Below are 27625 nucleotides of genomic sequence, written 5' to 3' on the forward strand. Positions count from 1 at the left end.
TTCCACACAAGCTCTTTTTATTTCAGATATGCTGCATTACAGCCTGAGCAATGCATGGCTTGAAGCCACATTCCAATTGCAAGACTAACTTTAAGAGCAAGCCAGTTTACTGTACAAAATCAGCAGTTAGGAACTGAATAATAAGTGCCTAGTGCTCCTGTGGGTCAACATACGCTTACCCTGTCAGAATGTGAAGCATAAAACTCAAAAGCACAATGGCAATTTCACACTTGGTATAGTATTATGTCTATCAGAATCCAAATAAATGATAATCTGCTTCTCAATCCTGTGTTGGGTAAAAGCCATTTCCTGTCATGCCTCCATCAACAGATATAACTTGGCCAGTGACAAATCCAGCAGTAGGAAGGCACAAGAAGGCCGCCACTGAAGCAACTTCAGATGGCTCTCCAACCCGCCGTAATGGTGTACGACTGATAATTTGATTTACAAAATCTTCATCATTCATCAGCTAACACAAGAAACCGAACAAGCCATGTCAGATATCAGGGATGGCTAGACCAAAAAAACTTGTGAATCTTTGAAAGAAAAAAGAGGTATTGTTTTGATGGGTGGGAGAGAGAGAGAGACATGAGTAACGAGATCTGTTTTGATGTACCAAGGAGCGACTGTGTTTACTCGGATTCCATCTTTAGCCCACTCACAAGCCAGATTTTTCGTGATCTGGTTCATGGCACCTGTACTTGACATAAATACCAGAGTCTAAAATCCAACTCTAAGAAAGCCATTTGATCTTTCTGCTCTTCTTTTTTGGTTACCTTCTCCTTTGTTAGTTCTCACCTAAGAAGTTTGTAAGAAAGACTAAAGTGGTTTGAAAATATCTTTAGTTAACATGCTTGGTCTTATATGCTCTCCTTTCTACAAAAGTTTCCCTTTCCTTTAGAAGCTTTTGCTTAGATTGTTTCTTCTAAGCAAAGAAGTTTGTGAAACACTTTATTTAAGTCAAAATTATTTTTAGCAAATTTGTGCTTCTAGATATCAAAAGTTAATCCCAAAGTGATGTCTCAAATAGACAGCCTTTAATAATTGTTTGTCATAGTCATTCCTTTGATGAAGATACACAGATTCTTGATAATTATCTGGCTTTCAAGGCTCTACCTCAACTAATGCGTGTCTCAATTTTAGTATGCATACAATGGAAGTAATATTTGAGGTAAGCACACCTTTGTATTGAAGGAAAAGATAGTTTAACTACTATCAAAGGAACCCAATGGTAATTTGAGGGACAGGAAATTGGCATTGCTCTACAAGGTAATCATTAATCCAACAGCACAGCAGATTCTTAATAAGCAAAGACAAGTTGCAGATACTATTCATTCACCTTTAAGCTATTAAGTTCTTAACCTTCCCCTGGCTTGAGCTCCTCGTCCCTGTGGTTCCAAAATCTATCTTTTTTGTTTCACTTTCCCACCTATAAAAAACAGTTTTTCTAATAACTGTTCGGTTTTATATGCTTCTTTAGGTCCTTAACCTTCCAAGATATTTCCCCGACCCCTGGCTTGAGCTCCACATCCAGTGCTTCTAAAATCCATCCTTCCTGTTTCACTTTTGTACCAGAAAACATCAGCTGTGCTCCTCTACACAAGTTTCAACTTCAGACAAGGCAGCAGTCGAGAATAAGACACAAATTCTAATTAAGCCTTTATCAAAGCTCACACATCAAAGTATCCATGATTTGAGGAACCAACCTTTGCTTGCAGCATACAATGTGCCAGAACGAATTGCAACAACACCTGCTACAGAAGACACAAAAATGATGTTTCCTTTGCCAGATGCTTTGAGAAGAGGATAAGCAAGTTGAGCACTATGATAAGCTGATTCAAAATTTGTTGACATAATGTGTGCAAAATCTTCAGGTGTGTACTCGACTGTCGGTTTCCGGATATTGGTGCCAACATTGTTGACCTACAGAAAAGCACCAAATCAAATTGCAATTCACACTATTTTACAAGACTATCAGAGAGAGATATTTCAGAAATGGTCACATCTTAAGCACACAGAAAACAATGTACAAATTCCAAAGTCAAAACTTTTCAATCATCAAAATGGCATATGTACATTAAAAGAATTGGATCTTGGATCCTACACTTCCCACATTTTAGTTTGGACCTACCAACTTCCAGGTCTTCAAACTTCATTTTCAAGGAAAACCCATCCCTAACATCAAGAAACCTCACGTGTACCACATGAGCTGCTGTTTGTCTCTTGGTGTAGCACCCTCCCATCTCCTCTTGCTTCACCACCCCTCTTTTCCCACATCCATGTTTCCTGCCTGTGACCTCACCTCAGCCTTGCCCCTTTTGTCTTGTGTTACTGTGACTGTCCAAAGTCACCTATGCTACCAGTTGAGGCACCATGTCAGCATCCTGTAGGCTGCCCTTCCATTGCTGCAGCATCACCATATTTCTCCAAACTCTGACACTATTGCTGTTCATACATGTCTATCATGTACAATCATCTCTTGCCTGTGAGTAGGACATTGGGAACTCTAACATTAATGATTACTTGCCATTTTGTGTGTTTTAGACACTTTAGATGGAGGGTATATCAGTGCATTTCGTATCTGGCACTGTGACCATTTTGGTCAGTTGCGTAGGCTGACCTAGGTGCCCACATTTTGGACCTCGCCAATTGTATACCAATTGTGGCCTCAATTTGCCTCTTTACAAGCAACCTGCCCACCGTCACTCCATTTACTCATTCAGCCAGCCCTCTTCATTATTTTCTCATCCCCATGCTTCCATCTAGCACCCACACTGATGTTTAGTACATGTTGGGGCTGACCATTGCAGCCAAGTGGCTTTCAGCCATCAGTCAATCTCTTCCTTCTCTCTCCTGCATTCCATTCAGTCTCCTCTGTTCACTCCGTGTTCACTTTCCTTTCCTTTGCACACTATCACATGGTATCATAGCCTTGGTGTGATCTGCAGACGATGAAGAGGAGCTGTTGTCCATGTTGCAAGTAACTATGCAACATCTCCAAGCATGCCTTTTCACCTGCTATGACCAGGGCAGCCTGTTTTCAGCACTTTCTCCCTGCATTTTGCATGGCTAGCTGAAACCAGCCTTCCTCCTTGAATAGGGTGGTAATAACCTGATTGAACAATAATTACAATGAGTAATTAATTCACACTAACTGAAAATGTACACTTTACCTCTTAATTCTTGGACAATGAACGGCCTGTTGCCCCAAAGTTGGTGCCCCTTTCGATATTTCTTTATCTTTTATTGCAAATGGATGGAGTACAACTAAGATTCACCGATCTCCTCCGCTGATCTAAGCGCTACTTGCTGTCATTAATAACCAGCAAGCCTTCAAATCAATTTGCCCCTTAATTTGCTAGGGGATTGGCCTTCACCCGTGCTCCTTGAGAAATAAATTAGCCCCAAATTCAATGTTGGCTGGCTGGCCTTTTAAATCCTCCTAAAATACATTGATTGCTGCTTTGAAAATTCAAGTCCAAAGACCTGGGCATGCTTCCTGAGGTAGTTGTCAAACCCTAAATTACATAAATTAGGGTTTACAGCAAAGATTCACCAAAATGTCCACCTCCACTTGCTGGATTGCTGTAAAACTTGAAGAAAAGCTAAGAGATGGCTAGAGAAAGAGAGAGAATGCTATAGAGAGAGAAAATTCAAAGATCCGTCTCGCGAGAATTGGATAAGATTGAGCTGTTGACCCAGTTTTTCGGTCCTAAATAAATTCAACAACAGCAAAGGAAGTATTAGAGACTGTAATATTCAAGAGAAAGTGCATTAACCACAATCGCTAGCCTCCCCTAGTCAAGAATATGGAGTCATATTCACCAAGATGGTCTCCAATGACTGAGCAATGGCCCCAAAAGCAAGCAATAGTAACCTAGCCCCTCTTCCCAAATCGGTCCAATTTCCTAGTGTCACCACTAAAAATAATGGCTAATTAAATACTCTAGGTCAAGTTCTAACACTCGGTACCACCTAGTACCTATTAGGCATAACTTATTATAACTTTTGTCTTTGGCACCAACTGATATCTCGGGGTCCTAGGTCCCACACTGTGAAATAATTGACATGCATCTCACATGTGCAAGTCACATTTGCACTTTCGATTAGCTTTTAATCAAATGATAAGCAAAGCAATAAAAGTTCACATCCTTGTGACAAACCACCCCATTAAAATCCTTGCAATTGTCCTCGATTGCATTGCAATGGACCAAAGCAAATCAAACTACACTGGAATTTTCCAAAAGGTATCATAGTAGAAACAATATTGGCCATTGCTATTTAATCATGCTAATACCAAACACTTGCTAAAAATTTCCAACCAGCATACATAAAACATAAGACTCATAAAGAATCCAACATTGTTGCCAAGAAACCATAGGATGCATTTCTCATTAACATATCTCACAACTATTCTAGCAAAATAACCATAGCATAGCATAAACTGAGCATAAACCTGCTAGACAATCATTTCCTCAACAGACGGTGGACAGCAGATCACATTTCCTGGACAGATGGTGGACAGCAAATCAACGCAGGGTACCACGTCAGCAGGCGCCACGTCAGCCTGCAATCGGACAGTGCAGTTGGCCAGTTATTTGGACATTATTTTATTACAATCAGCTGCATTTATTGCAGCCAACCTGGTCATTTTTATGCCTTTTCTTTTTGGCTATTTATAGCCGGGTTGTGGCACACTCCAGCAGTCATTCATTTCAGATTCTGATCTTGAGATCTGTTGGCTGAGAAAAACTCTGCTCGGGCTGATGGAGACCGAGGTCATCAAGTCAGAGACATGTGCAGATATTTCCTCTGCCCCCTTGTGCATTTCTGCACTCTTATACAACATACTACACTGCAGATTTTCTGCGTTTACACTATCTCCTTCTCTCGCTCTCTCTCTCTCTCAATCTTTGTCCTACGCTTCCGCATTGCTGCACTCTGACATGGTATCATAGCAGTAGAGATGGACTGACTGAGGGCTGAACCTATCTGAAGAGGAGATTTCAGCGCGACACAAGGCTGCGTTTCTAGGATTCAAGGGCGAGCAGGAGGGTTGCACATCGGATCAAGGCTGAAGTGAGCGTGGGCGTGTGGGAAAGGAGTCTAATCGGTGAATTTGCTGCAGGTTATTGCTATTCGAAGGAAAGGAAGGCTGCGTTTGAGGCCCTCCATTGCAGATTTTACCTTTTCATCGCCTCCGACGAGTGAAGAAGGTTTGGGCAGCGGAGGAACCAGTCCTAGAAGGCTGCATTTTCACAGTCAAAGGGATCTGCTTTTGCATTTGTGCAGGTATTTCAGGTTAACATGTCTACAGAGACTGATTTGGAGTTCCAGGCGATCATGGACAGGAAGGTGCCTGTCCTACCGGCTCTTCCATCGGATCAAAAGCTTGATGGTGACAATTACCACATTTGGCGGGTGATGATATTGGCCATTTTGGAGTCTTATGATTTGGCAGAATTGGTGATGGGGGAGATTAACAGGCCCTCGGTGAGGGATGAGTCCAAACTCTCTTTCAATGCTCGTGCGGAGTTGACCAAGGCTCAGTCTCATTGGGACAAACTGAATGCCAAGATTCGATCGTTTCTGTTTCTGTCTTGCACTACAGCCGTGATAGCTCACATCAAGCACTTGACAATGGCTCGAGATATATAGCTAGAGCTAGATCAAATGTACAACCGGATGACCCTAATGAAGAGGGTTTCTTTGGAGGTGCAGATGCGGACTTTGTCCGTGAATAAGTCTTCTTCGCTTCGGTAACACATCAACAAGCTTCAGCAACTTCAGATACAGGTTCAAAATGCGGGGAAGCCTATTTCCTTTGAAGACATGTCAATCACCTTACTATCCCAGTTGCCGCCACGATTCGATACTTTTTATCCCGGCAGGTGCAGCTACCTCCGACTGCTTGCCTGGCCCTATCCAAGGGGGTTGTTAGCTGCGACGGGTGCATGGACCAAACCCACCGCGAGAGGTCTCTCCGTGGGTGTTGCTTGGAGCGGGAGGATGCTTGGGTGCCAGGGGAGGCTCTAGCCGTAAATTCCTTGCCTCCGAATCCTACACAAGAGACCGATGTGACTCAAGATGGGATCTCGAGGCCCGTGTACTAGTCTATGGGCAAAACTTGGAGTAGCAATCCTGATGATTGCTGGGGTAGCCTTCGAAGGGACAGAATGCTTCCAAATCAGAGGTTTTGGTTGGTCAAGCCTCTCAGAAGAAGGGGAAGGACCAAAAGAAGAAGAAGAAGGACAATAAACCCAAGAAGGACAAGGAGAAGAATCGACTTGCCATATTTGTGGAAAGACTGGTCATTGAAAGAAGGATTGCTCTGACAAAGTCAAGAAGGACATCAAGAAGAAGGACACGAAGGATTCTGGAGCGGTGGTTGCACCCTCATCAGCTACTTTTCTACACTTAGCAGTCATTGAGGACTCTACACCAAAGACTTCTGATGCTGCGATGGCAACTCCCCAGGCTCATGAGTGGATCGTGGATAGTGGTGCCTCCTGGCACATGACTCCTTCTCCCAATGGTGTTGCCCATTTGCGACCTTCGCATGGGCAGATTCTCATTGGAGACATCTCTTCTATGTCTATTGCTGCGCGGGGTGAGATGCAGCTTATTCCAAATGGACGTGGTGGTACCCACACTTCTGAGATGTTGCATGTGCCAAGTTTGGGGTATCATTTCCTTTCGGTCCATAAGATTTGTGCTCTTGGCCTCTTGGTGGAGTTTGACAATGATACTCTTCGAGTCCTTGGTCGTGATTCGAGGAAGGTTCTCTCTACAGAGTATGAGGAGAATGGCGTCTACAAATTGAAGTCTTCTTCGGCTCTTGCTTCTCTTCTTCTTACTTCTCAGACACAATCCGAGTTATGGCATGCTCGGTTTGGCCACTTGAAGTACGAGTACCTTCCAAGGCGTCGCGAGGGTCGTTTGTCCGAGGCTTGCCGAACATAGTGGTGAGCTATGAGCCATGTGTCTCCTACATTCGTGGAAAACTGCATTCGGATACGATTCCCAACAAAGCTTCTAGGCGGTCTACTACACCCATGGAGCTTGTATCTACGAATCTTTGTGGCCCGATGAGGACCGAGTCCCTAAAGGAGAGCTTGTACTTCATGTTGATCGTAAATGACTACATCAGGATGACTTGGGCCTATTTCTTGACTTTGAAGTCGGAGGCTTTCTCTCACTTCAAGGATTGGCTTCTCTTTGAAGAGAACCATTTTGGCCAGCGACTGAAGACCTTGCGTTCAGACAAGGAAGGTGAATTTATGTCTAATGAGTTTACTCGTTTTTGTGCAGATAGAGGCATTCACCAGGAGTTTGCTAACACCAACACTCCCCAAGAGAATGGCATTTTGGAGCGGAAGAACCGAAGTGTGATCAAGATGGCGCGCACCATGATGGAGCACCGACAGACACCTCAGTTTTTGTGGGCCGAGGCAGTGGCTACCGCAATTCACTTCCTCAATCGATCTCCCACTTCAGTCGTTGACAGGATGACACCTTTTGAGGCTTACTTTGGGACTAAGCCTGATATCTCTTATTTCAGGATCTTTGGGTGTGACGCTTATATGCACATTCCGAAGACGCAGCGTTACAAGTTGGAGGCGGCTTCCCGACGACAAGTTTTTGTTGGCTATAGCTCCTAGTCCCAAGGTTATCGTTTATTTGATCCCGTCAAGCGGGATGTCTCCACGAGCCGAGATGTGCGGTTCGTGGAAGTTTCGGCCACATAGGGGAGTGAGGAGCATCCCATCCTTGGAGATCCAGGGGAGAGTTGGGCTCCCGAGACAATTCCTTTGGAGCCAAAGCCTCTTGATGGAGATTCTTCTTCTGATTCAGAGTCTTCCCTTCCATCGGCCACCCCCGAGGAGCTTTCGCTGGTGGATGTTCCTAAGTCTTCAGCAGATGGAGAGCGACGGGGAGAGGTTCGTCCTCCTCCTCATTGGGCCCGTGACACACTGCAAGATTCAGGGATCGAAGGGGTCCCTGAGGAGTGGGAACTGCAGGATGGACCGCGGAGGTCACAGAGGAACCAGGCACATTCTTCGGAGCTTGTTTGCTCCAACTATTGTTTGCAGACCCATGTTATGCAGGATCGAGAGCCCACTTCAGTGAAGGAGACTTTGCAGTCTGATCATTGGCGGAAGGCCATGGAAGCCGAGTTGGAGGCTATTGAGAGAAATGGCACTTGGTCACTTGTGCCTTGTCCCTCTCACAAGAAGATGATTGGTGTCAAGTGGGTCTTTAAGACCAAGTACCTTAGCGATGGTTCTTTGGACAAGCACAAGGCTCGCCTTGTTGCTAAAGATTTTGCTCAGCGCCTAGGCATTGATTTCCATGATACTTTTACCCCCACTGCTCGTATGGCGACTATTCAAGCTATTCTTACCTTGGCTGGCCATAGGAAATGGCTTGTCTATCAATTGGATGTGAAGTCGGCCTTTCTGAATGGTGACTTGCAGGAGGAGATCTATGTTGAGCAGCCTCCTGGCTTTGGGTCCTCGGATGGGAAAGTTTACAAGTTGAAGAAGACCTTGTATGGCCTTAAGCAAGCTCCGTGTGCACGGAACGAGAAGATTGACTCGTTTCTTCAGTCGAAGTTGGGATATTGGCGCTCTAAGGCCGATCCGTAGCTTTATGTGCACACTTCCGAGGTTGGTCGTGTGTTGCTTGTATTATATGTTGATGATTTGATTCTGACAGGGGATCATGCACAGAAGGTTCGAGAGACCAAGACAACTTTACATCAGGCATTCGAGATGACGAACAGTGCCCGGTCAGTTATTTGGGCATTATTTTATTACAATAGGCTACATTTATTGCAGCCGACCTGGTCATTTTTATGCCTTTTCTTTTTGGCTATTTATAGCCGGGTTGTGGCACACTCCAGCAATCATTCATTTCAGATTCTGATCTTGAGATCTGTTGGCTGAGACAAACTGTGCTCGGGCTGACGGAGATCGAGGTCATCAAGTCGGAGACATACGCAGATATTTCCTCTGCCCCCTTGTGTATTTCTGTACTCATATACAGCATACTACAACGCAGATTTTCTGCGTTTACACACACACACACACACACACACACTCTCTCTCTCTCTCTCTCTCTCTCTCTTTTTTCGTAAAAGGTAATTGTATTAATTACGAAAAAAATACAAGATTACTTGATTACAAGATACATGACGACAATCCAAGCCGTCATGTGAAGAGGTTCTAAGTACTACAAGTTACAATGTCATGGCAAGGATGCGGAGGAAATTGCCATATGCCAGGGACGAAAATCCTCCGTAGAGAGCAAATCAGAACGATGGAGAAGAGCTAACTGCCAATACAAGAGGCCCTTAAGCCTTACAATATGCCGCAGAACATTATAGGCAGAGTCAAACAGAAAAGCATTCCGAATGGTCCAATTATGCCAACAGTCCCAGTATCGAAGAAAGTGAAACATGAGCTTCATATGTGGCTGTGCGGGAGTGGGGTATTTGGGCTATCCAAAAACCCAATCAAAGGGGCACAGGGCGATACCAACCACCCCTCGCCAAACAGCCGACAAAAGTAACCAGACTTTCTTTGCGACAGGGCAAGAAATAAATCGGTGGCGGGCGGATTCCATAGTAGTGGTGCAAAAGAAGCAGGTGCCATTGGAGATCCGTCGCTTAGAAAGAGCCGAAGCAAGCGGAAGACCCCCAATCATCTCTCTCCAAAGAAAGACTTTATATTTAAAGGGTGTCTTGTTCAACCAGCCCTGCATCACAGTTGCCTTCCACCAAGACCGGGATTTACGCAATCCCCATAAAGCATTTGCTTTAGGAACTAGCCATTGATGATCTTTAATCAGGAGATGATACACTTGGTTTGCAGAAGCTTTGCTCAAAATCAACCGGCCTTGTAGGTCCCAATCCTGCCAGGGATGTTCGGAAGCAAGAGCAGGAAAGGGTTGTCTGCTCTGGAGTACCGTCAAAAGCTGTTCCCATAAAGGCCTATATCCACGAGGGATTCTGAAAAGCCTCCTAGCTGTACGAAACGATATAAGCACATTGCGACTGGCAAGGGTGGCATCCGCAACCGAAACCAAACGTGCCATCCGGTTGAATTGTGGTCTAAGCTCATGTTTACCTTCCCACGAAAGTAAACGCGAGACTGCCAGTAATTCCAATTGAAAAGAGTTAGTTGCCAAGCGATCCTCCGTTGGATGCCACTGAGCCTTTTGAAGGACATGTTGCCAGGAACACACCAAATGAGTAAGCAACGATGAAGAAGAACTGGAGAACCGCGAATCAGCATTAAGAACATGCCACCAAGAACTCCGGATTTGGGTATTGCCATGCAGAAGTCCATGGCCCTCAAGGAAATAACGGGCTATAGCGACCCACGGATGATGATCCGAGCACATGGCGCGGAAAAGAGACCAACGAAGTGCATGAATGTGAGTATGGGCATCTAAAATAGCTCCGCCACCCATGCGTTTGGGGGTGCACGCATGCGACCACGAGATCCAGGAAATACCTGCATGCAATGAGTCCTTCTTCCATAGCATGAAGCGAATAGACTGGGTAAGAGCATTCAGAGTCGTAGTAGTCCAGGGCAACAGCGGCAAGAAATATGTGAGCATTGGCAACATAATTATCTGGGCTACTTTGAGGCGAACATGGAAGGGCCAGGCCTGAGACTTCCAATACATAAACTTAGCCACCATTTTCTGAGAAATCCACTGCAGAAGCTGCTTTGGGGGAACATCAACACCCAACCATATCCAAGATGCCTGACAATGGAGCCACGAGGAACAACCAGACCCTACCAGTCCAAGGACTGCAAATCCGACTCCGTGCAGCTTAGAATGGCTGATTTGAGCGCATTGATACGAAAGCCTGATGCCTGACCAAAAAGACCCCAAACATCCAATGCTTTTCGAAGGTTATCCTTGTCCCCACGCAAAATCATAAAGGTATCATCCGCCAGGGATTGGCTAATGAAGTGCTGTCCTGTAGGAAGCGACAGTCCGGCCAACTAAGAAGAGGCGGCCATATGTGATAACATGGAAAGAACTGGATGTGTCGCAAGGGCAAAGAATAAAGGGCTCAAAGGGCACCCCTGTCTGACAGAACGGGCAAGGACAAATGGCTCAGTAACGCCTCCGTTCAGCATGACTCGCAAAGACGCCGCCTCACTAATGGTGTAGATTAGACGAGACATCCGAGCACCAAAGCCCATAGCAGACATAAGTTTAGCAACGAAAGACCAGTCCAGATAGTCAAACGCCTTTTCCAGGTCCAGTTGAATCAGTACTACCTCCTGATTAGAATGCCTGGCATAATCAATGGCCAGTTGGGCATTCAAAACATTGTGTAGAATATTGCGGCCCTTAATGAAACCATACTGGAGAGGGTGCACAAGGGCAGGGAGATGCTTATGGAGCCGATTCGCCATTACTTTGGAAAAGATTTTGTACATTGAACCCATCAAAGAAATGGGGCGCCACTGTGTCAACTTAGATGGCGAAGGAACTTTTGGAAGCAGTTTAATAAGTCCTTGTTTCCATGAGGGAGGCATGATCCCCGTGTCCCACACCTGCTGAAACAAAACCTGCAATGGTTTCGCCAGTTGGGAAGCGAAGGCTTCAAAGAACTCATTGGTGAGACCATCCCAACCCGGACTTTTATCTTTGGGCAAGTGTAACAATACGTCCATAACCTCTGCCTCACCAATATCTGACTCCATAGTAGCTTGCATGTCCTGCGGAAGCTGATTACGGACCAGGTCATAAAAAACCGAACGGGCCTGAGTAATTTGGGCTGAAGGTGGAGAAGCGGAACCGAGAAGGTCACGGAAATAATTCCTGCACATATGCACAATAGTCTGTGGATCCAGGATAAGGTGGCCTTCTGCATCCTCGAGTCTGGTCATATTCTCTCTCTCTCTCTCTCTCTCTCTCTCTCTCTCTCTCTCTCTCTCTCTCTCTCTCTCTCTCTCTCTCTCTCTCTCTCTCTCTCTCTCTCTCTCTCTCTCTCTCTCTCTCTCTCTCTCTCTCTCTCTCTCTCTCTCTCTCTCTCTCTCTCTCTCTCTCTCTCTCTCTCTTAATATATATATATATATATATATATATATATATATATATATATATATATATATATATATATATATATATATATATATATATATGTTCACTCTCTCTCAGTATTTGTCCTACGCTTCCGCATCGCTGCACTCTGACAAAACCATGGCGGAATTTTCAATGGCATTCATAAAACATTGTGTTGTCCACAAAACCAGTATCTTTAAATTGCAAGGGGGGGATCTTTATATAGTGTAGAACATTCATGCAAGAGTAATGTTAAAGTAAAGATCAATCTCAAAAGTTATTTAATAAGATGCATAAGGATTTCAATATAAAAACATGAGGGTTGCTCTCATTGGTCTCAGTCAAGGTACAAAGTATATGCTAAGAAATCCCATTCAAAACTCAAGGCTATGAAGAAAGGGTTTGCACTGAAGAAACACGGCAAGTACGACCAAGACTGAAACACAAAGACTCAGATAGAGACAAGCAAAACTCAAACCATAAACACAAAATACAAAACACAAAAACTCAAAACTCAAACACAGAGACAAACACAAAGAGAAGAAAGTCTGAAGTGAATGAATGTTGTAAATGAATGTAAGCATACACAGAATGCCCAAGGGCAAAGCAATGCAATCTCGGAGAGTGATGTCCACCGGAGATGGATCCCAAGTGCAGTGACCACTAGTCAAAGATGAGAGAGTGCTAAATAATGAAGGGCAGCAAGCTAGTCACCAAAACACAGCAGTCGGAGGCTGAAATCTAGTAAATGCAGCAATGTACCACCAAAGGAAGGCTGAAAATTCATCACCTGAGGTAGAGGACTGTCAGACGACAATAGAAAAGGTGTTTGCTCATGTAGACAACCTACTGGACAGCAAAAACACACGTACTACAGCAGTCAATCCATGGGAGAGATGGCAGCAACTTGTTGCTTGGCACCAGATACTGAAAACACAGGTTGAATAGGTGCTATGATGACGAAGTAGATGGAGGTCTCCAAATAGCAAGGCAATGGCTGGTACAACAATGGTGGTAGGGTGCATAGGGGTTGATAGGGTGGGGGAGCTCTTAAAAAACCCTTCACCCACAGTTTGCGTTTTTGCGTTTCTACGTTTTGCGTTTAGGGTTTGCAGCCCCAAAAAGGGGCACCATCCTAGACTGACGGTGCCTATTTATAGGCCACTCTCTCATTCATTCCTTACAGTTGATTCATTCAGTCCGTCACCTCTTCTCTCCAGCCTCTCAACTACCCTTACACCCCTTTAGGAGGACATTGCGGTTCGTGGCCGTCTTCATCATCTTCCTTGTGCTACGGCACCCTTGTTCCCTTGTATCACATTCACTCCACGATTCGGAACTTCATCATTCCATTCATCAGAGTTTCTTCTCTCTTCTCTTCTCTTCTCCATGTTTTCCGAGTTCACTCCGTGTTTCTCCCCGCAAACCCTAGTGTCTTACTGGTACATCATCTTTTGGCATCTCGGTGGTGTTGCTAGTTCCGAATCATGGAGTGAATGTGATACAAAGGAACAAGGATGTTGTAGCACAAGGAAGATGATGAAGACAGCCACAAACCACAAACCGCAATGTCCTCCTGAAGGGGTGTGAGGGTAGTGGAAAGGCTGGAGAGAAGAGGTGACGGACTGAATGAATCATCCATAAGGAATGAATGAGAGAGTGGCCTATAAATAGGCACCATCAGTCTAGGATGGCGCCCCTTTTTGGAGTTGCAAACCCTAAACACAAAACGTAGAAACGCAAAAACGCAAACTGCGAGTGAAGGGTGAAGGGTTTCTCAACACCCCCTCTCAGGCCCAAAAAGGGAAACAAGAGAAGAGTGAGGTGGAGACGCAATGGTACATGCTGAAGAATGCTCATGCAACAGGTGCCACTTGGACAGTGTCTCTCGTGGGGAAATTGTTCACTTGCCCAAGTGCCCTAGTACAAAGATGATGAAAACATGCAATGCATAGGAGGAATGTCGAACTTTGTGTGGTGCCGAGAACCATAAGGCTATGCTCGTACTCAATCTCGAGAGGTGGCTCCATGCTGACCAGGTGACCAAGGCAAGAAGATGTAGAAGACCCCTAAGATCCAAGATTTCCATCGGAAAGGGAATCTGTACTAAAGAACAGTAGATAGAGTGAACTGGAGAACCCGAAACTCAACCTCGAGAGAGAAGCCACTAGCTCCGTGCATCCATGCTGGAAGGAATACGAAGGCCTCGTCACCAAGTCGCGGCTGAACCTCCAAGGTCCCGATCTAGGTGGTACTTGAAGATCCTGGGTATCAGTAGAAGAGATGACTGGTCGAAGACAGCCACCCTAAGAAAGTAGAGGATTGGTGAAGAACTTCATGTGGAGTAGGTTCTCCCTTTGAGGCGAGAGGTGGAGGGGCCTCTGCTGAAGTCGAAGAAGAAGTAGATGCCCCCTTTGAGGGCAAAGAAATAACATTCCCCTCTAAATCCCCCTCTGAAGTAGATAGGGAACCCAAAAACTCATGGATCACAAACTCTGAAATGTCTGATGACGAAGGAAGTGCCACCAGTCGTGCCGAAGAAGGTATCTGGAGTGCCGAAGAGCTCCCAGAGGTAGCCTCTCGAACCTGAGTAGTTGAGAGTGGGGAAGGGTGGGATTCAGAATGATCAAGAGGTGGACAACAGTCATTGTCTCTCAGTGGAGCAGACTGGGTAGCCGAAGAAGAGGAAGGAGTCGAGCAGCCACTATCTCTCGAAGGAGCGGACTGACGAGGAGACGGTATCAAACAATCACTATCTCTTGATGGAGTGGACGGCAGATCCGTAGGTCGTGGAAGCCACTGTACCTGAAAATAACTCGGAGAAGACTGCTACTGGCATTGCGACAATCTCCAGGAGGTCGTAGCGCCAATCAATCCTCCATGTGCTTGAAAGGACTTAGTGTGCATTGGATGCGTCTTATTGCCTTGAGCATAGTACTCTGATAGCCGATGCAGAACGGTCTCTGTGGCCTAGAAAGGAGAGGTGGCACAAGGAGTACCTGGTGGAAGACACATGTACTCCGAAGGGGTGGGGAGCAAAGGTCGATGTCGACAGTCTTTGATGGGATGACCGTTCATGCCACAGTAGGAACACCTAGTAGACTAGCAATCTGTCGATGGAGACGCCATGGTAACGGTGTGGCAAACTTAAGAAGAGGTCAGCCACTATGAACCACGAACCGCAATGTCCGTCTCAAGGGGTGTGAGGGCAATGTGAAGCACGAACTGCAATGTCCGCCTCAAGGGATGGGAGGGTAGTGGAAGGGTTGGAAGTGAGCTCCCAGTGGGAGAATGTGACCAGCAGTAAGAGACTACAACCAGTATAGGAAAACGTAGGTAAGGAGAGAGAAAGACTAAAAACGCACGAAAAACCAACAGTAGCAGTCAACATGCTAAAATCAGCTCCGAACAATGTGTGATAAACTGGAAACAGACACCAGACTGTTGTAGACAGCAATGGCCAGCTTGGACCGCAATGTCCTCCACATCCGAGGTGTGGGCAGCAAGCTGAAATGCCTGAAATCTGCAAAAACGAGATTTTGATGCAACGGAAAAAGAAAAGAAGTGGAAGCCGAACCCGCCATCGGTCTTTGCCTTCACTGGAGTGGAGGATCTTTGCCGCTGTTTGAGCAGATCCAACTCTGACATCATTTCAAAAGATGACGTACTAGCAAGACGGTAGGATTTGCGGGGAGGAACACGGAGTGAACTCGGCAAACATGGAGAAGAGAAGAGAAGAGAGAAGAAACTTTGATGAATGGAATGATGAAGTTCTGAATCATGGAGCGAATGTGATACAAGGGAACAAGGGTGTCATAGCACAAGGAAGATGATGAAGACAGCCACAAACCGCAATGTTCTCCTAAAGGGGTGTAAGGGTAGTGGAGAGGCTGGAGAGAAGAGGTGACGGACTAAATGAATGAGCCGTGACGAATGACTAAGAGAGTGGCCTTTAAATAGGCACCATCAGTCTAGGATGGCGCCCCTTTTTGGGCTGCAAACCCTAAACGCAAAACGCAGAAATGCAAATTGCGGGTGAAGGGTGAAGGGTTTCTCAACAAAAGCAGAGTACACTTAGAAATGAATCCCAGAGTGCCCACCATGCATACGAGAAGTGTGCATAGTGGATCCAAAAGTGGACAAGGGTAAACTAGGTATGGGCATAGTAATCGCATGTGGAGCCCAAGGTGGAGGGATAAAGACTCGAGGAGCAAAGGATGGAAATCCCTGTTGCCTTCATCCGCAATTTGCGTTTTTGCGTTTCTGCGTTCTGCGTTTAGGGTTTGCGTTTAGGGTTTGCAACCCCCAAAAAGGGGCTGCCATCCTAGACTGACTATGCCTATTTATAGGCCACTCTCTCATTCATTCCTTACGGCTGATTCATTCAGTCCATCACCTCTTCTCTCCAGCCTCTCCACTACCCTCACACCCCTTCAGGAGGACATTGCGGTTCATGGTTCGTGGCTGTCTTCATCATCTTCCTTGTGCTACGGCACCCTTGTTCCCTTGTATCACATTCACTCCATGATTCAGAACTTCATCATTCCATTCATCTGAGTTTCTTTTCTCTTCTCTTCTCTTCTCCATGTCTGCCGAGTTCACTCCGTGTTCCTCCCCGCAAACCCTACTGTCTCGCTGGTACGTCATCTTTTGACATGGTATCAGAGTTGGATCTGCTCAAACAACGGCAAAGATCCTCCACTCCAGTGAAGGCAAAGATCGATGGCGGGTTCGACATCCACTTCTCTTCTTCTTTCGCTGCATCAAAATCTCGTTTTTGCAAATTTCAGGTGTTTCAGCTTGTTGCCCACATCCCGTTCGCGAAGAACATCTCAGCCGAAGCTATCCATTGCTGTCTCCATCAGTTGGCATCTAATTTCCAGCCCTCTTCACGCAATTTGGAGCTGATTCCAACCAAGCCACTGCTATTCCTGTGTAGTCCTGCTATCGTATAGCCTGCCACGTCATCACGTCCTAGTGCCTGCGTTTTTAGTCTCTCTCTCTCCTACAAGCTATCCTGCCTGCGTTTTTAGTCTCTCACCTGCTCCCTACGTTTTTAATCTCTCTCTCCTACATGCTGTCTTGCCTGCGTTTTAGTCTTTCTCTCACCTATTGCCTGCATTTTCAGTTTTTCTCTCTCCTGCAGGCTATCCTGCCTGCGTTTTTAGTCTTTCTCTCTCTTCACCTGCGTTTTTCTACTGGTTGCAACCTCTTACTATTGGTCGCATCCTCCTCCCACATGCAACTCACTTCCAGTCCTTCCACTACCCTCCCACCCCTTGAGGCGAACATTGTAGTTCGTGCCTCGCACTGCCCTCACACCCCTTGAGACGGACATTGCGGTTCGTGGTTCATAGTGGCTAACCTCTTCCTTCTTCAGCAAGGCACACTAGTATCCATGGCTTCTTTACCAATAGATGACCAGACTACTAGGTGCTCCTACTGTGGCATCACCGGACACACACCGATGCTTGCCGACTTTGACCTTTACTCCCCACCCCCCCGGAGTACATGGGTCCTCCACCAGGCACTCCTTGTGCCACCTCTCCTTTCTGGGCCATAGAGATTGTTCTGCATCGGCTATCAAAGTACTACGCTCAAGGCAATAAGACGCATCCAATGCGCACTAAGTCCTTTCAAGCACATGGAGGATCGATTGGCGCTATGACCTCCTGGAGATTGTCGCAATGCCAGCAGTAGTCTTCTTCCACTTATTTTCAGGTACAGTGGCTTCCACGACCTACGACTCTACAGTCCACTCCATCGAGAGACAGTGATTGTTTGATACCGTCTCCTCGTTAGTCTGCTCCTTCGAGAGACAGTGGCTGCTTGACTCCTTCCTCTTCTTCGCCTGCCCACTCTGCTCCACTGAGAGATAGCGACTGTTGCCCACCTCTTACTCATTCTAAGCCCCACCCTCGACTACTCAGGTTCGAGAGGCTACCTCTGGGAGCTCTTCGGCACCCCAAATACCTTCTTCAACACAACCGGCGGCACTTCCTTCATCATCAAACATTTTGGAGTCCGTGATCCATGAGTTTTTGGATTCCCTATCTACTTCACAGGGGAATTCTTAGGGAAATGTTATTTCTTTGCCATCAGAGGGGTCATCTACTTCTTCGACTTCAGCAGGGGCCCCTCCATCTCCCACCTCAGAGGGGAAACCTACTCCACATGAAGCTCTTCACCCATCCTCTACTTTCTTAGGGTAGCTGTCTTCGACCAGTCATCTCTTCTACCTATACCCAGGATCTTCAAGTACCACCTAGATCGCGACCTCGGAGGTTCAGTCGCAACTTGGTGACCAGGCCTTCGTATTCCTTCTAGCATAGATGCACGGAGCTAGTGGCTTCTCTCCTGAGGTTGAGTTTCGGGTTCTCCAATTCACTCTGTCTACTATCCTTTACTACAGGTTACCTTTCCAGTGGAAATCTTGGATCTTAGGGATCCTCTACATCTTCTTTCTCCTCTTTTTCTTACCTTCGTCCCTTGGTCTGCATGGAGCCACATCCCTTGGTCTCTTCTCTTCTCTTCTCCATGTCTGCCGAGTTCACTCCCTGTTCCTCCCCGCAAACCCTACTATCTCGCTAGTACATCATCTTTTGATAATCCCTACATAGTAGGAGTGACCCAAGGGATGTGTGACGACGATCCATAAGCTAAGGATGGATATCCTTGCGACTGAAAGGTCCTCTGGAGAATTCACGAGTGTCCGGAGATAGTGAGGGGAATGCCCATCATAGCCGTCCCAAAGTGGAAGGATGTAGTAAAATGGAGGTACATGAAAGGTACAATGTTATTGATATTTCCCCTAACGATGAACCAAGAGGTGGACTGAATGAAGGGTAGCTAGATTGTGGAATGGTGAATGAGAAGGTCCTAGGAGCTGAGATAGAAGATCCAAACCCTAGTGTGCTTTGAGCAGAACTGGAATATAATCCAAGATTTTGAAATGAAGATGTGAGTAGATCAAAATGTGGTGGGATAAGAGGGAGTTGAGAAGTGTGATTTATGTGCTCAAATGAAACAGATGGTAGATGTATACCTAATGAAGGGTATTTGTTTGAGAGCCTCCTCTATTAAAGTTAACATATTGAAAATCATCCGGATTCTACACAACAAAAAAAGAAACAAGAGAGGGTCTTGGCTCATACGACTCAAAAGGATTATACAAACCTAACATAAGGCCTGGCTAAGAGATAAAGAAGATGGATCGTGAGATACACCGAATGTCATGATTGCTCCAAGATCAGAGAGATGGCCAGTCTCACTTATTAGTCCAGATGGAGTAGTAGCACTTGTTGGAGGAGTGTAAGCAGAACTATACATGATATGCAAGTACTCCTCAAACTCTTCATCTGTAAGATGACCAAAACGAGAAGAAAAATATGGTAAAGATGAAGGTGTGTCTACCTCCTCCTTGAGACCATAATGCCTTCTCAGAGCCTCCAATGATGGAGAAGCCTAATAGGGCGGCATAGAATCCCTAGAAAAAGATGCCATGGACATTATAAGTCAAAATCCAGTCAAACCCTAAACACAAAACGCAAAACGCAAAACACAAAAACTCAAAACTCAAACATAGAGAGAAAAAACTCTGAAGTGAATGAATGTTGTAAATGAATGTAAAAGTAATGCAATGTCGGAGAGTGACATCCATCGCAGACGGATCCCAAGTGCAGTAACTACCGGTCAGAGATGAGGGAGTGTTGAATAATAAAGGGATGCAGGCTGGTCACCAAAACATAGTAGTTGAAGACTAAAATCTAGTGACACAGCAGTATACCACCAGAGGAAGGCTGGAAACTAATCAACCAAGGAAAGAACTGTCAGGCGACAATAGGAGAGATGTTTGCTGATGTAGACGGCCTGTAGAATAGCAAAAACGCAGGTACTACAACAGTCGCCCAGTAGGAGAGATGGCAACAGCCTGTCGCTTGACACCAGATGCTGAAAACGCAGGTTGATCAAGTGCTATGATGACACAATAGATGGAGACCTCCAAACAACAGGGGGATGGCTGAAAACAAGCCGCCTAGGGCTGCATAAGCTACAGTCGGTGATGGCTGGACAACAAATGGTAAGTGGTTGATGGTTGAAATCTACACGGTAGAGTGAGAAACCTACACAAAAGGATAACTTATAAGGCTAAATGGTGGTCAATCTATCTATTTATAGATGTTGCAAGGGTGCCCCAAAAAATTAGGGTTTTGGGGGACCGCTAAAACTCTCTCAAACCATGCACCAAACTTGTGTTTTTCATTAATTAAGTGTGTTTAGGGACTGTTAAAAATGCTAAAAGCTCAACACCCACTCTCTGGCCCAAAACTGAGCCGAAAAGAAAAGGCATGTAATGTTTACCCCAAAGTGTCCCACCCCAAAGCAACCAATGCATTGGGCAAAGGGTGTATGTCGACTGGCCGATGGCCTACCAAGACTACAGAGGCAATGGTAATCTCACCAAGGGAGTCCAAGTAGTCACCCTAGAGAGGATAGAACATCAGAAAAAGGATGCACGTCGACTATCCAATGGCCTATCAAGCCCTACAAAGGCGGATGGAACCACATAGAACTTTTTTTTGTGAAAAGTTAATTTTAGGGAGTGGCGGCTGATTAAGTAACAGTGACCCAGAAGACGGGAGTAGATATGGCATACTCAACACATCACAAAACAGTACAAGCTTACCCAACCACTCAAGCATATTGATGACAAGGGAAAGGTGATGAAGCATCATGTAAAAAAGAATGGTGGTGTAATCCGCCAGTGGAAGTAGCTTAGGATTCGTCCGATGGTGCTCTGCACAAAGAGATGTATAGTATGCTACATGTTGAAGAATGCTCATGCAACAAGTGCCACTTAGATAGTGTCCCTCGTGGAAAATTTGTTTACTTTCCCAAGCATCCAGTACAAAGATGATGAAATCACGGAATGCATACGAGAAGGTACAACAAGGAGGGAAGGCCGAGAAGACAAGTGCCAAAACCTGTAGAATACCAAGAGTAGGAATCTCCTCTAAACCTGGATGTCAATGCCAAAGAAGGAAGAGGAGCCTGAGGATGTCAACCTTCGTGTGGTGCCGAGAACCATGTGGATGAAGATGATGAAGCATCCCTACTAGAAGAGCAAGGATAGAAGACACCGCCATGATAGCATGAAGAGAGATGTTGCACGATCCGCCACGTGAAGAAAAGCCTCCATGCTAGTAGAAGAGCAAAAATCCAAGTAGATGGAACCATGAAAGGAATGGCGCGCATCTCCTTTCTCCAACTCAGGAAGGGCTACCTACATGTTAGCCCTATACTAAAAAACAAAACTCTACAAAATTTGCATGCACAAACTAGGGTCAAAACAGACACCAATTGAACCCCAAAGCCTAGCTCGCATAGCTTATCACAACTTTTGCCTTTGACAGCCATTGCATCCTCGGGGTATTTGTTCTGTTACCATGAAATAGTTGTCATGTGCATCACATGTGCTAAACAACCTTGTACATTTGATTAATTACTTAATCAAATGTTATCAGCAAGATTAAAGCATCTCAAAAATTCGTATCCTAGTGTGATGGACCTCCCCCTTGAAATCCCTACAATCCTCCTCGATTGCATTGCATTGTGCCAAAGCAAAAGCATACTGCACTAGAATTGTGTCACAACATTGACCATGGTTGTTTAATCATGCCATATGTCCCAAACCTGCTGAAAATTTTCGGTCAGCATATATCCAAATGTTGCTAGAAACCCATTGGATGCATCCATAACTCTTGTTTCTCAATTGTTCTAGCTTGACAACCATAGTAAAGCATAAACTCAGTATAAACCATGGCTGAGACTATCAATGGCTAAACCACAGAAAATTGAGCATAAACTAATCATTTGCTAATCTGAGAACTAATCACAAATGGTTGCAAATGTGACCTAGAACTAATCACAAATTGTGCGCAAAATTTGATATAAAACTAATTCAAAGTGATCACAAACTATTCTCAAATTGATCAAGAACTAAGCTGAAAATTATCAAAAATTGATATCAAACCTGGGGCAAAAACTCATGCCAAACTAATCATGAAGTGATCCCAACAAAAGTATAGTCTAGAGCCACGTAACAACTATACTCATCTACATACATCTCATAGTGGCTAGCACACCAAAATAGTGACATCATAGCGAACATACTGTCAGCACAATACCTTGGATGCATGATAAATACATCCGAGATCCACTATATACGAGAGCTGTCCAAAACTGGTGGAGTGGAAGTGCTACCTCCCCCTTGAGCATCAGGCAATGCTCCGAACCCCTACTCTGTTGAATGTGACTAAGCGCAAACTAAAGTGGGCTCTAATTGATAGACATCTAAGTAAAGCTGCAACAACTGAGGATGCTCTGCCAAATCATTCTCTTCCATCCATTTTGCATCCATTGGTAAATAGTTCTAAAACTTCACCAAATATCTCTCGGAAACTTTACCTTTGACCTTTCTTTCCTTATGTGCCAAAATTTGCTCAAGTACCAAGATTTCATCAACTTCTCAATCTGAGACTGAATTTCAACAAACATATTCTCTAGCACATCACCACGAAAAGGCCTCACCGAACCAATATGAAAGGCATTGTGTATCCACCAATGTGGAGATACTTTTAGCTGATATGCCACATCGCTAATCTTTTCCAATACCTAAAAGAACCCACAATAACTCATTATTAACTTCGTATACAACCTCTCTCTTCCTTTCATATTATTTAGCATCACCTTTTCAAAACGCAGCAATACATAATCACCCTCTGCAAACTACAAAACACATCTATGGCAATTAGTTGCCCTCTTTTGCTTTTTCTATGATCTCTAAAGTGCATACTTTATCTCTGCATAGCCTGTATCCAAGTTTTCCACATAATCCTTAGTCTGCAAAATAGGTGGTAACTTCTTACCACCCTCAACCACCTCAAATGGAGCTTTACCAGTGGAACTATGCATCATATTGTTGTATGCAAACGCAACTAATAGTAAATATTGCTCCCACTATGTCTTGTGGTCACCTCAAAAGATCCAACACTAGGGAAATTGCTTCCTTAGACTAACTATCTATCTGTAAATGGAAGGATGATAAGAATTTCAACATGCTATCCATATTCTTAAATAACCCCTTCCAAAATAAACCAGTCATCCAAGGGTCTCAATCACTGAAGATCTCAACTCTAGCATACCATGAAAGTTAAAGATGTATTGTAAAAACAATCATGCCATAGGATCAACCTTTGTTTTCTTCCGCACCGGAATGAAATGGGCTTGTTTGCTAAATCTACAAATAATAGTCCATATCCCATCATTCCTTATAGAAGTCCTAGGAATCTCAAAAATAAAATCCATTGCAATGCTCTACCAAGGCTAGGGTTGCAACAAGCCCGACATCTTTTGCCTATCATGCTTTACCTTCTAACATATAATGCATATCCAAACAAACTGCTTTACATCATGCCTCAAAGCTAGCCAATAAAATAAATGCTCTACTACTCTACTCTCTCTCTCTCTCTCTCTCTCTCTCTCTCTCTCTCTCTCTCTCTCTCAACCATTACCACTGTTGACCATCGTATCTCCACTATGCACCCATCACTTCAAACTGGTATCAGAGTATCGGTTAACATAAGTCCACTTCTCGGAGTCCATTTGAGTTGTCTCCTTCAATTCTAATCAGGTGCAAGTCACACGAGCAACGTATATATCACAGGTCGCTATCTGTTTTGCAGGTGGTTGGTTACAATCAGGCGAAGGTTTTGCACAAGTCACACTGACTAGGTGCAAGTGGCAGGTCAAGATCAGAAGCAGGTCGCAGTCATCTTCAGTCACCTGGTTGCTCATTCAATTGCAGTTAGGTGCAAGTAAGTCACGGCGATAATCAGGCGGCAATATTGCGGCAGCTTCCACGTCGACGCAAGTCATGTACAACCATCGACAATCAACACTTTTTTTAAGACAAAAAATTCACGCTTTTTTAAAGTTTATCCTAAGGTAAATTTTGGCAGGCTATCATATGCATGTAAGCACAGTCTGACAAATCTAAGAGATTGGGCATGCATTTACTCACAGAAATTGGGGCTTTTGACGTATGTCCAAAAATGTTGCTCGCTGAGTAAAATTTGTAGAATTTGCACACATTTGAATCTCAAAAATTGGGGCTTTTTATGTATTTGGGAAAATTGCAATGGAACAGGTATAATTTTTTGAAATTTTGACTCATTGGACCCCACACAATTTGGGACTTTTGCAAAATTTGCAAAATTTGTGTCAAATTTAATCCTGGTATGTACTTGCAGTGCAATTTCTATACAAAGTATAGATAAAGGAGGCACTACATGAGGTGTTCAAGATGATGGATATGGGCCTTCTCCATTTCTTTTTAGGTCATGAGATTTGGAAGACTCCGAGGGGGATTTTCATCTCCCAACAACAATATATGTAAGAGCTTTTGACTACATTTGAGATGGAGGGATGTAAGGCTATTTCTACTCCTATGGATATGAACTGGAAGGCTACAACCCATGCAGATTCACCGATGGTGGATACTACCCACTATCGACAGTGGATTGGGTCGTTGATATAGCTCCTTAACACTTGGATTGATTTGTGCTTTCCTGTAGGTTTGCTTGCAGGGTTTATGAGTGAACCCAAGGCGGTTCATTGGAAGGCTACTATGAGGATTTTTGGCTCCTGAAATCTTGGTATTCATTATCCAACAATTATTAAAAATTCGGCTTTGGTTCTTAGAGGCTAGACGAATTCAAATTGGGCTGGAGATGTTGACCATTGGAGGTCAACGACAAGTTATTGCTTTACTTTGGGTGCAAGTGTTATCTTGTGGAGTAGCAAGAAGTAGCCCACACTTGCCCTTTCTTCTACAAAGGTGGAGTATAGAGTGGCGTCTTCTTCCACATATGAGATAATGTGGCTTCAAAGATTACTCAGAGAGCTTGGCTGCCCGCAGATAGGTTCTACAACACTTCATTGTGACAATGAGATCACTAATGTGGTATACACTAAGACAAAAGACAATTTGGCAAATTTGTTTATGGAGGCACTTCCTCAAGTTGTTCTACAACAACATTACAGATCCTTGAGCCTTATGCCACGTCCAAGCTCTAAGAGGGGGTGCTAGAGATTTAGTCATCCCCTGGACTTGCATTGTCAAGCTATAGTTGGTACAATCCGTTGTCTCGAGCACAGTTACACATTTCCTGCCAACATTGAGCATTTTCAGCAGTTATCAAGAGCGACCACCTTTTACCGGGCAGGTCAGACACTTTTGGGCAGGTGGCAGTGCCACATGGCAGTACAACAGCTGATTGCTATTTTTGGCATTTATTGCAGTCAGTCAGCCACATCTGGCTGCTGGGCGACTGGCCGCCCTGATTATTTTATGGCCATATAACTTGCTATTTATAGCTAGCAGCCTGTCTGCCAACTTCACTTGTCTTTTAGGTGGTGGAGAGAGAGATCGGCTCGAGACATACTTCGACAGCCCATTTGTATATCTGCCTTCTTCATTTCAGCATTCTTGACTGCAGATTTCTGCATTCTTCTCTCTCTCTCCCTTCTCTCACGTTCATTGTCTTTCAATCTTGTCGATATGCATCCGCATTCGCTGCACTCTAACAAAAGGTATGCAGACTGAACAACAGAGAGTAAAGAAGGAACCCATGCAAGAGATACTCCGAACAAAACTGAAGATAAATTCAAATTCAGCAATTTTTTTCACAGAAGTAGTCTCAGCAATGAAAAAATTGAAAGGATTGAGAGCAGGAAAAAGGAGATTAGAATTGGAGGGCTCCCCAAAGATGGGACAGGTACAACATTGCACCGGAATTAGAGGGGGATTACAGATGCATTGAAGAAACAGTTGAGTAAAGCAATCCCATTTGTGGGCTTGGGGGAGTCCATTGGTATAATACCCAAAGGTACACAAGCAAGAGTAATGCATATAGACATGATAGAGAAAATAGCAATTATGAAGCAAACAAAAGGGATGAAGGTATGGATAGCAGTTGAGTTGACTCCCTCCAACTAAAGGATTGACCAACGAATAGAATTGGCTAAAGGTACAGAGGCAAGGAAGAACGGCAAGTGGGCATTGTGCAGAGGAGGAGAAGCAATCATTAGAGACTTTTGTACCCCACCTCCCAAGAAATGACTCTATGAAAGATTATAGCTATCTTTTGTACACATGTAATGATGTTTGCTATAGTAACACTCTTATGAGTCATAAGAGTGCGATACTACCACTTTATCCCAATTTATGTTTTCCAATTGCCTATATGGCAAGATGCCCGAAGTGGATTGTAACAATGGATGTATAGGACTAAGTGTAATAATGGATGTATCTGATTAGTCCTATAGGCCAATTTTCACCTCCCAAGGATGTTAAAACACACACACTCTCTCTCTCTCTCTGTCATTCGTACAACTTGCCCATGATGGCTTCATCGTACTCTTCGCACGAACCCTTACCTACAATATGGCCTCAGATCACTGTCTGGTCAAATACACACCTCCCGTCCGTTTCACATGAAGACAGAGCAGATATGATCCGACATGATTCAAGTGCCAGAGAAAGCCTGAATCAAACCTGTAAAAAGAGAAGTGAGGTATAGGAATACCAGGATGTTAAGTTTGCCATTGAAAGCCGATGCAACATCACGAAAGAGGGCCTCTCTTTGCTCACGAGAAGAAGCGTCACAGACAGAGCCTTTGACAGAGATCCCCGCACTTTCCCACTCCTTGAGGCACCTAGACAGGTCATGTTCAGAGCGGGCGCATGTATATACAGAAGCCCCAAGGTTAGCTAGCTCTTCCACAATTGCTCGTCTGCAGTTATGAGGACCTCTAATCAGCACCATAGCCTGATGAAATGCATCTTTACGGATACGTTGCAGCAAGCAGAGACAGGAATCCATACCCGATGCCACGGGTTCCACCAGTTACGAGTGCAGTCTGTCCCTGCAGAGACCATCTTGATGAAAACGACGAGCCAGCTTGCGCATTCATGGTTGTCCAAGAGATGGCGGCACGAAACTAAAGGGGAAGTACAAGAGTCGAAGATTGCACCAAAGATTGCAATTTACAGGCAGCTCTCTGACCTTTAATGGCATTAGTCCTTTGACATGCATGTTGATGCGTATACATGTTCAAGTGATGTTAAGACATTGAGGAATGATATGACTATGTATTGAAGTGCATTTGGGCTGATTTTGACTGAGATTTCAGTCAATTTTGACAGAGATTTGGCTACTGGAATAATAGAGTTGAATGACATTTTGACTGCATATGCATTATGTCTTACTTCTAGACTTGGTCTCAGGCATTCTATACCATGTATTCACGCTTATGGTTGATTTTACATACTTGGATTTGATTCCGGAATGCATTTGAGCAGTGATTAGAGCTCATTTTTTTGATCAGCTTTACTTACAAGTCTACTGCTATACATTCATGATAGTTTCTTACATATCTAGAACAGCATACCTCACTGTCAAGAAATTTG

At 44.6% G+C, this 27625-nt stretch overlaps 1 protein-coding gene across 1 annotated transcript; it reads right to left on the reverse strand.

Annotated features, from left to right (window-relative positions):
• LOC148011893 (tropinone reductase homolog At5g06060-like) lies at nt 1-27286 on the reverse strand. Its single transcript, XM_087670860.1, has 5 exons — nt 27041-27286; nt 26742-26949; nt 1707-1923; nt 589-695; nt 1-469 (listed from the first exon to the last, which is right to left on the reverse strand). The coding sequence occupies exons 1-5, from the start codon at nt 27127-27129 to the stop codon at nt 281-283; spliced, it is 810 nt and encodes a 269-aa protein (XP_087526986.1). The 5' UTR covers nt 27130-27286; the 3' UTR covers nt 1-280.
• Between the last annotated feature and the right edge of the window lie 339 nt (nt 27287-27625).

This window comes from Lygodium microphyllum, chromosome 28, assembly GCF_053477565.2.
Source record: "Lygodium microphyllum isolate KBCC chromosome 28, Lygodium_microphyllum_v1.1.10, whole genome shotgun sequence".
NCBI lineage: Eukaryota > Viridiplantae > Streptophyta > Polypodiopsida > Schizaeales > Lygodiaceae > Lygodium > Lygodium microphyllum.

Bases quoted from the DNA above. Each gene is read 5' to 3' on its own strand.
- LOC148011893 (XM_087670860.1), bottom strand. From the start codon at position 27,129: ATGAATGCGCAAGCTGGCTCGTCGTTTTCATCAAGATGGTCTCTGCAG. The intron at 1,924-26,741 runs GTATTCCTATAC...GCTTTTCTGTAG, and splicing joins ATGGCAAACTTAACATCCTG to GTCAACAATGTTGGCACCAA. The intron at 696-1,706 runs GTTGGTTCCTCA...TGTCAAGTACAG, and splicing joins ATTGTATGCTGCAAGCAAAG to GTGCCATGAACCAGATCACG.